The sequence below is a fragment of the Hippocampus guttulatus genome, chromosome 5 (genome assembly GCF_054856545.1).
Source record: "Hippocampus guttulatus isolate MCC_2025c chromosome 5, RoL_Hgut_1.0, whole genome shotgun sequence".
Lineage (NCBI taxonomy): Eukaryota > Metazoa > Chordata > Actinopteri > Syngnathiformes > Syngnathidae > Hippocampus > Hippocampus guttulatus.
In genome coordinates this window covers 6,334,664-6,347,502 of record NC_141265.1, presented here as the reverse complement: position 1 = coordinate 6,347,502, position 12,839 = coordinate 6,334,664, and the positions used below count along the sequence as shown (strand labels likewise).

At 42.8% G+C, this 12,839-nt stretch overlaps 1 protein-coding gene across 1 annotated transcript; it reads left to right on the top strand.

The window, feature by feature from the left end:
- The first annotated feature begins 111 nt into the window (after positions 1–111).
- LOC147204782 (clustered mitochondria protein homolog) lies at positions 112–12,646 on the top strand. The gene is made up of 29 exons (XM_086110402.1): positions 112–336; positions 910–1,038; positions 2,999–3,108; positions 3,497–3,668; positions 4,017–4,154; positions 4,247–4,401; positions 4,484–4,638; positions 4,720–4,836; positions 5,280–5,412; positions 5,498–5,590; positions 5,676–5,842; positions 5,969–6,148; positions 6,728–7,159; positions 7,235–7,308; positions 7,651–7,755; positions 7,847–7,947; positions 8,066–8,218; positions 8,309–8,371; positions 8,461–8,693; positions 8,787–8,871; positions 9,445–9,598; positions 9,691–9,830; positions 10,434–10,514; positions 10,968–11,093; positions 11,171–11,280; positions 11,355–11,448; positions 11,521–11,646; positions 11,718–11,791; positions 11,935–12,646. The coding sequence occupies exons 2-29, from the start codon at positions 984–986 to the stop codon at positions 12,485–12,487; spliced, it is 4,179 nt and encodes a 1,392-aa protein (XP_085966528.1). The 5' UTR covers positions 112–336; positions 910–983; the 3' UTR covers positions 12,488–12,646.
- Positions 12,647–12,839: the final 193 nt, after the last annotated feature.

Here is a 12,839-nt window from a genome sequence, read left to right as displayed (position 1 = left end):
AATGGAACGTGTCACTTGTACATAACATTTACGAGGAGTATCCAAAGGCGCCATTCCACCACCCCCATCCTATACGCTTACGTCACGAGTGTAAATGTTTTCGGACTCCACGGTGAGTACTGTAAACGGTGTTTAAATTAAGTGGTTTCATAATCGCGGTATTCATACTTCATTTATTTCATGCATATCCTGCAAGCAAAAATAGCATATTTGGAGTATAGAAGGAGCTTTACGTGTTACACGCGTGACTTCTCTGTCCTTCCTGTGAGATGTGCATACATGTTTTGCTTGTGGAATCCTAGTCCAATTTACAACAACAGCTGTACGTCTTTCATGGTGAGTATTTGTAAATGAATATCTCTGTAACTCGTGAGTAACCACGTCACAAGGAAACAGACGCACCCATTTATACAATACAATACAATACATGCTGATTTATGGGGAAAAAAGCAATAATTTACTTGTAGTAGTTTCATTTAAATATGACTCCACTTAGTCATGCCTGTCACCTAATGTTGCCGGCAAAAAGTACAGTATTTCGAATTGATTGTTCATGGGCTGACTGAGGTCTGACTTCTTCCAATCAAAATGTGCACTTAATTTCCACAATTCCTCCAGGGAGTGAAACATGCCGTGGTATGAAAGTGAGTACAGACAGAATGCATAGACACACCCAGGCTTGCTCACAAAAAAAAAAAAGTGTGGGAGACACGCAGAGTAGACTGACTGTGTGGAGCAACAAGAGGGTGGGGCTTTTTTTCCTTTTTTTTATACACAGTGAGAACAGATAAGTTGAGTTTGCCGAGCAGAAGGGGCAGGAGTCACAGCCCTGCCAGTCATTTACTTTCATTCTGCTGGGTTTACAAGTCGTCCAACTGCAGATTTTCAGAAAATCGCATTGCATTTCAGCTTGAGGAAGGCTGCGGCAGTTTTCAGCATAGTGAAGCCAGTACACAAAAAGAAAAAGGATTCAACACGCAAAGATGAAAGACAAAGTGAAGAGAGGAGCAGCGGGAAGAACTCAAGCCAAGACTAATGGTGAGAAATCCAAACATGCTTGTGTCTTTTCCTTTTCCTTTCCTTCCCTTCTTTTTCTTTGGTGCCTCCCTGTTGGAGAGTGAGAGGGGGTGGGACATTCAACATGCTACTGCCGCTACGAGTAGGTCTGCCATTTGGTATTCATAAGGCAAATACTCACAGAGAAAAAAACTGATATCCAGGAATAAAGGAGTCTTCATTCTCGTACAACGTTCTTACCCTTGCCACTCCCCTTAGACAGGATGGAGTAGTTACGGTTGAATGTGTACTGGCCTGTCTGCAGGTGAAAGTGCCCTCAGGCCTTCCTACACTCCAAATGTATGGGTGCAGTGTTCAGCAGCCAAGTGACGATAAGTTACCTCTCAGCAGATAAACTTTAACCACATTACGTTTGGGGCACAAAAATTAAGTTGTCAACCGTGAATGTTTCTGCAGTTGTAACTCACCTCCAGTAGAGAAGAGGTTGATGGCTGAGTTCCAGAAAAGGGGAGGGAACTTCCTCCAACCAATTGTGAAGAGAGAAACTGTTCTTTGGGTGCTTTCCAATGGTGGACTCCCACGCTGACAGCAAGGGTTTTATTGTAGAACTGCCACATTCCTCCTAAATGAGTGTGTGCAGTACTTAGTGAAGGTGTAGTAGATTGCACATGCACACATGCATGCTTCACTGCAAGGCTAAAGCTGTATTAGTTTGCGTTTCAGCACTTTGCAGTCTCCACATGCCACTGCTGGGTGTGGTTGTCCCTTCAACCCTAGATGACATGAAGGCTGATAGGCAAATTCAACAGGTTTACTCACACTGTAGGTTATGCATGCCAGGTCCTGCTCTCCGCTGTGTGTGTAGGGGGTATATGTATGCGTGTGCATGTCATGTCCAAAGACACACCCATTTTTTTCATTTGCCTGAATTCACTTTCACCCTCCAATGGGCTTGCTCTTTCTTCCTCTTTGTGCAAGAAACATGAGTCATGTTTACTGTTCATTCATTTGTCAATGACTTTAGGCCAGTGGACATCAAAACTTTTTACACCAAATCATACCTCCCAAAAAATAAATAAAAATGCTCTCCATATACAACCAAAAAAAAAAAAACATACGTACAGTAGCGTAGTTGTCAGCCACCGTAACAAGGTCCATTAACTCTGTGCTTCAGGATAGAAAAGTAATTTAAAAAAATGGGAATCAAATCCATCCTATTAAAATGCATTTCACAAAAGTTGAACATAAATTGTACCAAAGTGTTAAAAACCAAACAATTTTAACAGATGAAATGTAAAGGTAACGTGCTTAAAAGTTAAATACGTCGACACTGTGTTTGAAGTAATACTGTAGAGCAGGGGTGTCAAACTCATTTTTGTTGCGGGCCACAATGGAGTCACCGTTTCCCTTGGAGGGCCATGATAACTGTCAAACCATATGAAGAAGTCAATAATAATGCTTTATTCAACGATTGTTGAAGTGACTGTGATGAGGACTTTGGTCACAAGAAAATGCTTACAATATATGTTATTTATTACATATGAGAATTTTGCAATATTTTTAGCAACCATCAATCATGGAAGCTGACATGTTTGATTTGCTTTTGCGGGCCACATAAAATGATATGGCGGGCCAGATCTGGCCCCCGGGCCTTGAGTTTGACACCTGTGCTTGTAGAGGAAAAATCGAGTGCAGTATTGGGCTGTAAACAGCAGAGCCACTGTTGATTCTATCTCAACTAGTTTGTGATGTAAAGAAGAACAACAAGATGAGGATGAGCTATATTCACAAAGACCTCCAGTACGACACAGCACTGGAACTGAAATGGAGCCGAGATCATTACAAGAGATTTTGGAATGCCGTTTTGTTTAAGAAGTTCATATATTTGTTAATTTTTTCTGCAGTCATTTACATCAAATTGGCAGCATATACTGAACGGTATGAAGACAGTTATGGTTTACTGGTCTCTCCTTCCAAACAGATGTTGTCAGTGCTACTTATGGGAAAGATTCTCCTGCTGTCAAGCAAGAAGATTATTCCTCATTCACGGTCAAGATCCAGGGAGCAGGAGTTGAGCCTTTTGAGTTCCAGGTACAAAGTAACAGCGACAGTATATTTTTACAAATATCATTGTCCTTTTCTTTAGCATGTATTTAGCTTGTGTTATCTTCGAATAACATGACTTTCACACTTGTTTTACTCATCCTGTATCTAATCTCGTTGTTGTGTAAGCATACGTAATGAAGAAGAGTTTGGATTTACGATGACAGTGTTCAATTTTGATTGGCCTTGCCAGAGTGGCGTTCATTTAAAAAAAATACAGCAAACATTAGATAGCATATCGGAGAAGTCTTTTGTGTAAAAGCGGTGTAATATCTGTTCAACTTGATCTCTTGTGCAAGTGTAGCTTATGGTGTGGCCACAAGGTTTGTCCAGGAAGTGTGTGATTATTCATTTCTGGTTTATTTTGTGTGTGAAGATTTGTGGATTTTGGCGGGTTCAAGATGCCTTAACGACTTTGCTCTCGAGAGATGAGGTCGCTCCGCGCACCAACCTGTCACTGGCCTTCGCTGGTGTACCTCTCGACCCCCTGGCGGGATTGCAAAACGTCAAGGGACTTAAACCTGGAGCCATCCTGCGTCTGGTTGAGGGTGCAGCACCTTTTTTTTTTTGTGTCATTGATTTTGACTGAATAGATTTTATTTACTGCAAATGTATTGATTGGTGTGAATATGTGTGCATTTTTCTGCAATCAAAGGAATGTCTTGTATCGTGATTAAATCAAGGGTTTGTCAGTAGTCATTGTATACCAATTAGTGACTTTAGCACTCAGACTTGCTAAGCAAAGCAATGCGTAGGGGTACACTGTCAGAAATAAATGTGCAATAGCGGATACGATTTTGATTTGCTCACAAACAAATGTTTACTCGACTGTACTGCACAGATCAGTTTCATAAAGATTAATGTGACTTTTACACTAACTGTACATGTCCATCCAGAACCTTTCACTGCCCGCTCAGCAAGGCAGCATTTGGCTCAAGTCGTTGAGCTTTTGCGGGCATCTGGACCTCAGGATGCCTTGAGAGAAGGACGTTCACCGAGCTTACTGGAAACCCTTACACATGCACAAACATCAGGTGGGCACACACACACTTTACTGTGTATTCATTTCAGAAGGTCATTGCAGTCAAATAATCACCTCTAAAATAGTAAGTTATTGCTGCTTCAGAAACAAGCCTTCCAAATGGAAAGAGCCTGAAACGCTCTGCAAGCAACCCAAAACCAGAAGGAGCCAACAATGATTGCGCACCCCCTGAGTACCTCCTACCCGGTTCCTCCGACCGTCCGCTGATGGCCCTACTACCACATAGCTCCCAGCCACAGGTTGATGATGTACCAAAATATTAAATCTGATTGCACAATTTTATACTTAATTCGTTAACCTGCTGAATTTTGCCGTCATTAGGTGCCAAGCTCCCTTAGGGACTTGTCTCTTAGCTCTTGGGACCCTCCTCCAGGACACAGGAAGCTGCAAGGAGACTTTCTGTACATTACTGTGGTGACGACGGAGGGACAAAGATGTGACGTCACATCATGTCCGAAAGGTTTCTTTGTTAACAGGTAACAATTTCAAATTATTTTCAGTTCTATAGTGTAAATATCAAAGATCACATAATTAACTCTTGTCTTAATTCATCTCAGATCTACACCAGAAGCATTTGATCCCCGCCCTTCCCAATCATCACCAGTGTACCACTGCTTCACTGACCTGCTCTGTCACATTAGCCCCGCCTTCAAACACGCTTTTACTAAAAACAGGTAAAACTACAATTGCGTGAAATAGAAAAACATGCAACATTTGTGCCTGTATCAAAACTGCAGTGGTGAATGTGAAAGGTAGTTTCTGAAATCAGCAGCAAGAAAGAGACATAAGAGAACAAAATTTGCTTTTGTTGACACAAGTCATCTGACACAAACATACAGTTTGTATGTTTGTAGCAGGGCTCCCGATCCAAACAGCCATTTAACTCCGGCAGTAAGACATTACTGAATGTCATGTTTATTTTTTTATCAAAGGAAATGATTTCATTGCCACTCAAAGTGTAAAGAGAAGAAATGCTGCAAAGGTCAAGGAGGATCATCTTGTGTGTTTGTCTGTCTGTACTTGAGAAACCAGATCAGTTTTAACTGACAAAGTAAAATTTTACTATTCACAATATTATTGTCTGTGCATATTGAGATTGCTTTCTGGTTTCTTGAAGGCACCACACATCTCAAGTGGACATGATGCCTACTCCATATCAAACCCTTTGCTGGCTCGGCCCCCCCTGTGCAACCCGCACCCACAAAAACACCTTCAGTAGGCTAGGGGTAGATGATCAACCAGCAAACCAGGTTATTTACAACATTGGAAATGTTGAAATTCTGAACAGTATACCGAGGCAAGTCACACTGAGTCTTGCGTGCATCTCTTCCACAGGCTCCAGACTGGAACGAGGAGCTGCAAGCAGCCAGAGATCGTCCCCAAACAAGCCTGGAGGAGAGATTGCAAAGAGAGCGAGCTCTCCTGCAGGTAACCTCAATACACACATTCAGACGCAATTATTATGAGTGTCATCACAATTGTCCGGATTTACAAAATACTGTCCTTTCCTCAGGTAAACAGTGCATTTGTGAGGACTGTGTCCCAGGGGGCAGAGACTGTGGTCGAAGGTTTTGCTGAGCCAGTCAATGGTAACCCGGAGGATCCAGCTTTCCTGTTTGGTGGCCTGTTCATGAGCCAGGGGGCAGCTAGCGCGGTGTTTGGTGGGGAGAGGGGCCGCAGGTCAGGACACGATACAAGTGACGATATGCTATGTAAAGCCCATTAATGGTGGTGACTGTCGCATTTTAAATGGATTTGTTACTCAAAGGTGATTTGATTCAATGTTTTTACATTGTGTAATTGCAGGGCTGCTCAGAGACTGGAGCTGAAAGGGGTGCAGCTCTACTCTGATCTGCAGGGGCTGCAGGGGTTGCACACTCTACCTACAGCCATTGTAGACTACAGAGGAGTGCGCCTGTCAGCCCAAGGTTTAGCTCCTGGCTTGGAAGGCACAGAGCAGGAGGAGGGAACCGCTCCTGTCTCACGGTACATGCTTTTCATTCCGTTTCTATGTACATCACCCCTTTAAATATGAATCAATATCTTTCATTTATTCCGCCCTGTAGGTTTTATTCATTGCTGTGCATTTCTGTGCAATTTACCGACTACAGTGCTGTATACATCAGCCTTAATTTATTTTCTTTGGAAGCAGGAGCATATGGGTGTCTTGCATCTGGGTCAAATTGAAGTACCATATCTGGCTTACTGCCAACCGTCCAGCCCTTTTTGACCCATTAGGGCCGCCATACTTCTAACTTGTACTCCGAAAATCCCACGTCTTTCAATGTCATGTGTATGCAAGATTATTCACTGGAATGTCAAATCGAGCTTTCTGCGGGGCATATCCAGACTATGCATTTAAATCCAGCATGGAAAACCTCATTCAATGAGTTTAGATACTTACGGCTCAACATATGAGGTTATAATTGATAGTGCTTTGAGAGGCTTATTATTGACTACACATTTCATTCCATTATTAATTGCAGTCATGAAAGTTTTTAAGCCTTGGTGGAGGTCTCCTATTCAATTTATTTTAATGGATAAATCAATTTGTCTTTGGCATAGGGGGTTGCTCTACGGAGTGAATGCTGGATTGCAGGAGTCTCCCCATCGCAGACGCATACTGGAACTCCTGGCTCACTCCGCCAAAGCTCTTTCTCTCCAGAGACATGTTGTCTTAGCACCCAATGGACACCGGGTACCACTGTTTACATCAGTGGATGCACAAGGACTACTGGGAGCTGACCGGCGGTTCTACATATTGGATGTGTTTCGGACTTTCCCACCTGATGCCAACTATTGTCCAGAAGGCAGTGGTGTGACAATATCTGGAGAAGAGATGCCGAAAAAAAGCTGCAATGTAGCTGAGGAGAAGACTCTTAGTGTAAATGAAGGCTGGCCACTGAATTATCAGAAAGACTTTGGCCTTCCGAAGAGTTTTGCTCACAGCCTGTGTAGGCTGAGGCCAGAGTTGATGCAGATCTTCATCCAGTACAAGTGAGTTATACTGAATTGTATGATTTTTTTTCTTTCTTTTCGTTGCAATAAAGTACTGTATTGGTCTTATTTTAGACACACCCAGTTCACACAGCTTGTCAAGGAGAAATTGGATAACAATGGAGGCTTTGAAGAATGTGCCACAGCTTGTAAGAAGTGTAATTGATTAACTCATTCACTCCCAAAGACGTATTTAGATGTCTTTTCAGACGCCACACATTTAATCCCAGCTCCTCATTTTATATTGACTGTACTTGAGAAGGGTCTGAAAATGCCATTTTCTTGCTTGTACTCCGAAAATCCCATGTCTTTCAATGTCATGTGTACTGAAAGACCCTTTTCAAGTACAGTCAATATAAAATGAGGAGCTGGGATTAAATGTGTGGCGTCTGAAAAGACATCTAAATATGTCTTTGGGAGTGAATGAGTTAAATAAAGATGGGTGCATTCAGTGGAACCTTGGCAATTTACGTCCAGCATTCTCTTTGCAGGTGACTCTCGAGCCACTGATGCAGTACGGGCTGCTTGTAAGGAAGTGGGCTCCCTGAGTGAAATCATCTTTGAAATGCGATTTTGCCCCAATGCCTTCTCTCCGGGTACCAAGAGAAACAGAAATCTATCAATAAAATCAATCAGTTCCCCCCAGCATTATATCATAGGTTTTTTTTTCTTGTTCTCTGTACTCAGGAGTGTCATTCCCCAGCAGTGAAAGTGAGTCACTGCAGATGCATGAAAAGTTACTACGAGAAGCTGCAGCTTTCATTATCACTCATCAGATACCAGCCTTTGTATGTATATCCATTCATTCTGTGTAAACCCATTATGTGTAAACCTCCGTGGTTGGATAGGCACAGTCCATCTACTTTAAGTAGAAAATAAAGTATTTGCATATGTGCACATTTGCAGGTGGAGTTTTGTCTACAAAGCAATGAGACCCCAATGGATGGCACTTCTCTAAAGGGAGCCCTACACGAGAAGGGCATCAACCTACGCTACCTGGGCCATGTTATCAAAACTATCAACCAGTCAAAACACAAGGAGCGCCTACGGCATTTAATGGTGTGTTTAAACAAAATTGAGTTAAACTGGCCTCGATAATATAAGTGCTTTCCAAAACCTATTTGCTAAAATTCCTTATGCTTTCACCAGAGATTAGTCATGAGTGAAATATTAATGCGCTCAACAAGAAGAGTTTTCAACAGTTTCCTTCAGGTACTTTTAATTGCTTTGAATTTCTCTTTTATGTAATGTATTCACTTGCATCATGAAATAGCTGACGTGTTTAACTTGAATCTTTCCAGGGGGTGGACATGCCTTGTCTTGCTACAGCGGTCAGTCACTTCCTGTGCTGCCTGTTGGTTCCTCACTTCACAGCCACCGCAGTGGGAGAGGACACAAAAAAGAAGTCAAGGCGACGTGGCAGAGGACCCGGGGCCTCTGAGAGTACACCCTGGAGCACGCTTACTGCGACCGAGCTGTGGAACCAGGTCTGCCAGGATGCTGTTGAAACATACAGCCTCTCTGACAGTCTCGGGTAAAGCCATGGCTTTTGTTTGCTCTGGCATAGTTTGTAATACAAAAAGCTCGTTGTTAATGTTGCAACAACTGCCATTTTTCTTTTCGACAGTTCTGGTCTGAACCAACTGGTTGAACGCTTCGGGCTTCAGAAGATCTCCCTGCTAAGAGAGTTCTGTTTAAAGACTGGAGTACAGGTATAAGAAAAAGAAAAAGAGCGCGATTGTAAGAAATACTCTGTTTATAGATTTATTCGATCGGTAACTGATAAATCAACACAATCAAACACTGCAATGAAAAAAATCCAGTAGGATGACATGCAAAACCTGGGAGATGCACTCATCACTCTCAAAATTAAAATGAAAGAAGTATTTATATTAATTGAGCCACTTGGATAATGCTGATTATGTGTCATAAACCATAGCAATCTCTTGCTATGCAAGTACCGGTATGTCTGTTCCCGACGGTTGAGGGTACCATAGAATGATATGAAAGCAATCTGCAGTCTTAGTAGTGCCAGCATTGCCATGCTATGGTCCTTAGTTCAGATCTACACTAAAATGCAATGGGCTCTTCCTTGACCCATGATGCCCCTCACCATTTTATAAAGTTAGGATGGATACAAATCAGAAATATCGATTTTTTATTTTATTTTTTTTTAATCAGCTAACAAACTGCCAAAAGCATCATCAAAACACAACCTGCCATAACCGTGACCAACACATTATTCAGCTGTTTGTTCATTCATGTTTATTCTGTTTTTCCACCAGCTGAGATTGAGGGACTACTCATTTGACAGCCAAAGCAAAGCTCCCATTGGACCAGACGACATTATCAACATCTTCCCTGTTGTCAAACACATTCAGATGCCCACTACAGATGCTTCGAAGGCATTTCGTGCTGCACAGGCCTACTTTGAAAAAGGTGGTGCTTTCAGTCTGAAGCATGGTACTTGGGTGTTTGTTTAAAGTCTTGACCGTTTAACCTCAAAATTCATGTTTTTTCCCCATCGGCAGGTTTGTTGGAATCGGCCCATGAACAACTAAAAGATGCTGCATATTTGTATGGTCGAGTGTGTGACGATCTCCATCCTGAGGCATGTTATTGCCACAGCCTGCTGGCCAAGTTAGCATTTCTGCAGGGCAAAACTGCTGAGGTAGGCTGCAACTTCTGTCATTGTCCACAATAAAATCCATTCTTAAATAAGCAGTTTTATCACAGCACAATATCTAATATGTTACAAGTTTTGAGGCCGCTCGCCTGGCATGCCGGCGACCTGAATGTCCACGGGAGTTGTTTCTCGTGAAGCAAAAGCTCGTTTTTCTAGTCTCCAGTCTCTAAAGGTGTTTAAAAGAATTTAGCAGTACATCCAACTGGCCTCATAACCGCAGACCATGTGTAACCAAACAAACCAAAAGAACTTCACACCCAACATCTTCACCTGTGGGTGGATTGGCGGGTTGGTATTGTGGATCCGGTGGCCGTGGGGGTTATGGTATGGGGAGTGCATTTTACTGATGGGATTTTGAATGCACAGCGAATCTGTGATGGGATCTTGTGGACCATTGTGCTATTTAACTACACCTTGTCAATCACCAAATGTAATTGTTTTTTCCATAAATTAATAACCTGAACTTAATATTACTTGTGACATAATAATTTCGTGTGTATAACAGTGTGAGTACCTGAATTAGTACTGCTTATTTAGCTGTAACATTGTATGGAGAATTGTTCTTAAACACCTTTCTTTGTTCCAAAGGCGCGCAGTGTCCAATTGAGAGCAGTGGTCATCAGTGAGAGGGTGCTCGGGTTTGACCACCCATTCACTATCCACCAATATGTAAGTGCAAGAAAAGCTTTCTTTTTCATCCGTTATGATTGTTGATAAATCAAGCAAATGGCAGGTTTACGATCACTGTGAAACTGAGTGTGAATCAACTGGTGTATTTCTACAGAGACGTATGGTGACAATGATTTTATTTATCAGTGATGGCAATTTTCCGCGGATACGCGGAAATCCGCTGTTTTATTTCTTAAATTGATCATTTTTGTGAATCGTCTAAATCCGTTGAGAAAATTTTAGGGGGGGTCAGGTACCTTATCGTCGGGTTTTCACGAGCTCTCCCGATCAGTCTTTCCATCTTCTGATTGTAAACAGCCCTGCGATTGGACGTGTATGATGTCTTACTTGTTGTGATTGGTCGCCCCGTCCAGGCCACGCCCCTTTCCGCTTTTTTCATCACTAGCCATTGCCATCCCTGATTTATTGATTTAAATGGCTGCGTTTCTGTAGGCCCTCTTGGCTGTATACCTCTGTGCTGGAGGGGAGACCAACCTGGCCCAGAAGTGCCTGCTCAGAGCACGTCTACTTCTGCTAACCATCCATGGAGAGGACCACCCATACATTGCCAGGCTAGATGTAGGTTATTTCAGAACATTGTAGTTATCGTGAACCTCTCACTCTTCTAAATATTTGTAAAATTATTGTCTTTGCAGAATTGTCTTGGCTTGCTCTTAAAAGGGGACCAAGCAGGGAAATACTTAAAAAACGCCCTCAGACTCAATACTTCCTTCTTCGGCCCAACAAATCTGCACACTGCCCTCACGTAGGATAACCCATCCTCTAGTCCATTGGTTGGCCACATGTCCAAACCCGTTTCTTTTCCTCTTTCCTGTGCAGTCAGCATCTGCTGTCCCAGTGGCTGTGCAGTAAAGGAGACTACCGAGCTGCTATGAATCATGAAAAGGAGGCCCTCGCTGCTTTTACGTCATTGGTGAGCATCATTCTCTTAGGTAACGCAATTACAATTAATTGGAATTAAGGGCGCTGCTTTTGTCTTCCACAGTTTGATGAGGATCACCCTCAGACACGATGCAGTAAAGAATTTCTGTGCACAATAACAAAGCAGGCAGTGCAGGTAGAACGCTCCCTCAGACAGGCGGGAGCTAATGCCACAGAACAAACAGTGGAGGTAAGAACCGACTTCTTATAACAATTGAGGGAATGGTTTATTCACCTCCTTCTTCCTTCTGCTTTTTTTAGTGCCTGACTCCTACAAGTGAGACTGTTCTGGAGCAAATGGTTCTTGTCACTGGGATCAGGAAGATTGCAGTCAGGTAATGAGTGTTGTCATGGAAAAGAAAGAGCTAATATACTTTGATACTCTCATGCGCATTCATATTTCTTCTTACTTGAAGAATACGCAACAAAATCTCAGTACTGTGATAGCGAGTCAATTCAATAATTTCTGTTTTTATAGTGACAAGTTCCAGGAGTACAAGCAGAGACACAAGGAACTGAAGGCAGCCGTGGCAAAAGAGCTGGCAAGCAAAGCAGCTAACGAGCTTTTTGAGGTTATGAACGGGCAAGAGAAGGAGCTGCCTCAAGATGCTCAAGAAACAGGAAGTGGCGAGAAAGTTCTAAACAGAGGAAGCCTGGTTGCGGAGGAAATTACCGAGGGTCAGCGAGAGGAAGAAACCTCACTCAACACCGTCGGTCCAGCTAATGGTCACATGGTAGAGGAGAAATCAGAAGTGGACGGTGGCGAGGCAGAGCCCAGCCAAAGGGTGGTTTTGGATGCTGAAGTCAAAACGGAGGATTGTGCTGATGGTGACTCAACTGCAACAAATGGGGTCGAAGCCACTGACGAGATGCCATGTGACCAACCAGACGAGACGAAGACAGACGAAGTTACTGGCAGCCCGAAGAGTAAGGGGACATGGGCAGATGTTGTCTCAAACATGACCGCAGCTGGTGAATCAGGAAGCAATGGTGTGGAAAACATATCTGTTAACGGAACCGATCAAGTTTGAAGACATCAGACCAAGGAAATTAGTGTAGCAGCCCACTGTAAGATAAACTGAGACATGATGAGCTTTACCATGTATGCATGCTGGGGTGTGTCTGTATGCCTCCGTGCTACTTTTCTTTTAACAATAAACTTTTTACCATGGTGCTTTTTCGCCATTCAACTGATTTGAATCTTTTTAACATTCACATTTTTTTTTTACCAAAACCATTGCTCAGGTAAACAGTTTGAAGATGGACAGTTGCTCTTATGAACTTTGGGATTCAAATCTCAGCCAAGGCCTTCCTTGGTGGAATTTGCATGTTATCCCATACTTGAAAGGCTTTCTCTGGGTACTGCAGCTTCCTCCAACATCA

Excerpts from the sequence above, each read along its gene's own strand:
- LOC147204782 (XM_086110402.1), top strand. The coding sequence starts at position 984 with ATGAAAGACAAAGTGAAGAGAGGAGCAGCGGGAAGAACTCAAGCCAAG. Across the intron at positions 4,639-4,719 it reads AAAGGTTTCTTTGTTAACAG|ATCTACACCAGAAGCATTTG; the intron begins GTAACAATTTCA and ends AATTCATCTCAG. Across the intron at positions 11,094-11,170 it reads CATACATTGCCAGGCTAGAT|AATTGTCTTGGCTTGCTCTT; the intron begins GTAGGTTATTTC and ends TTGTCTTTGCAG.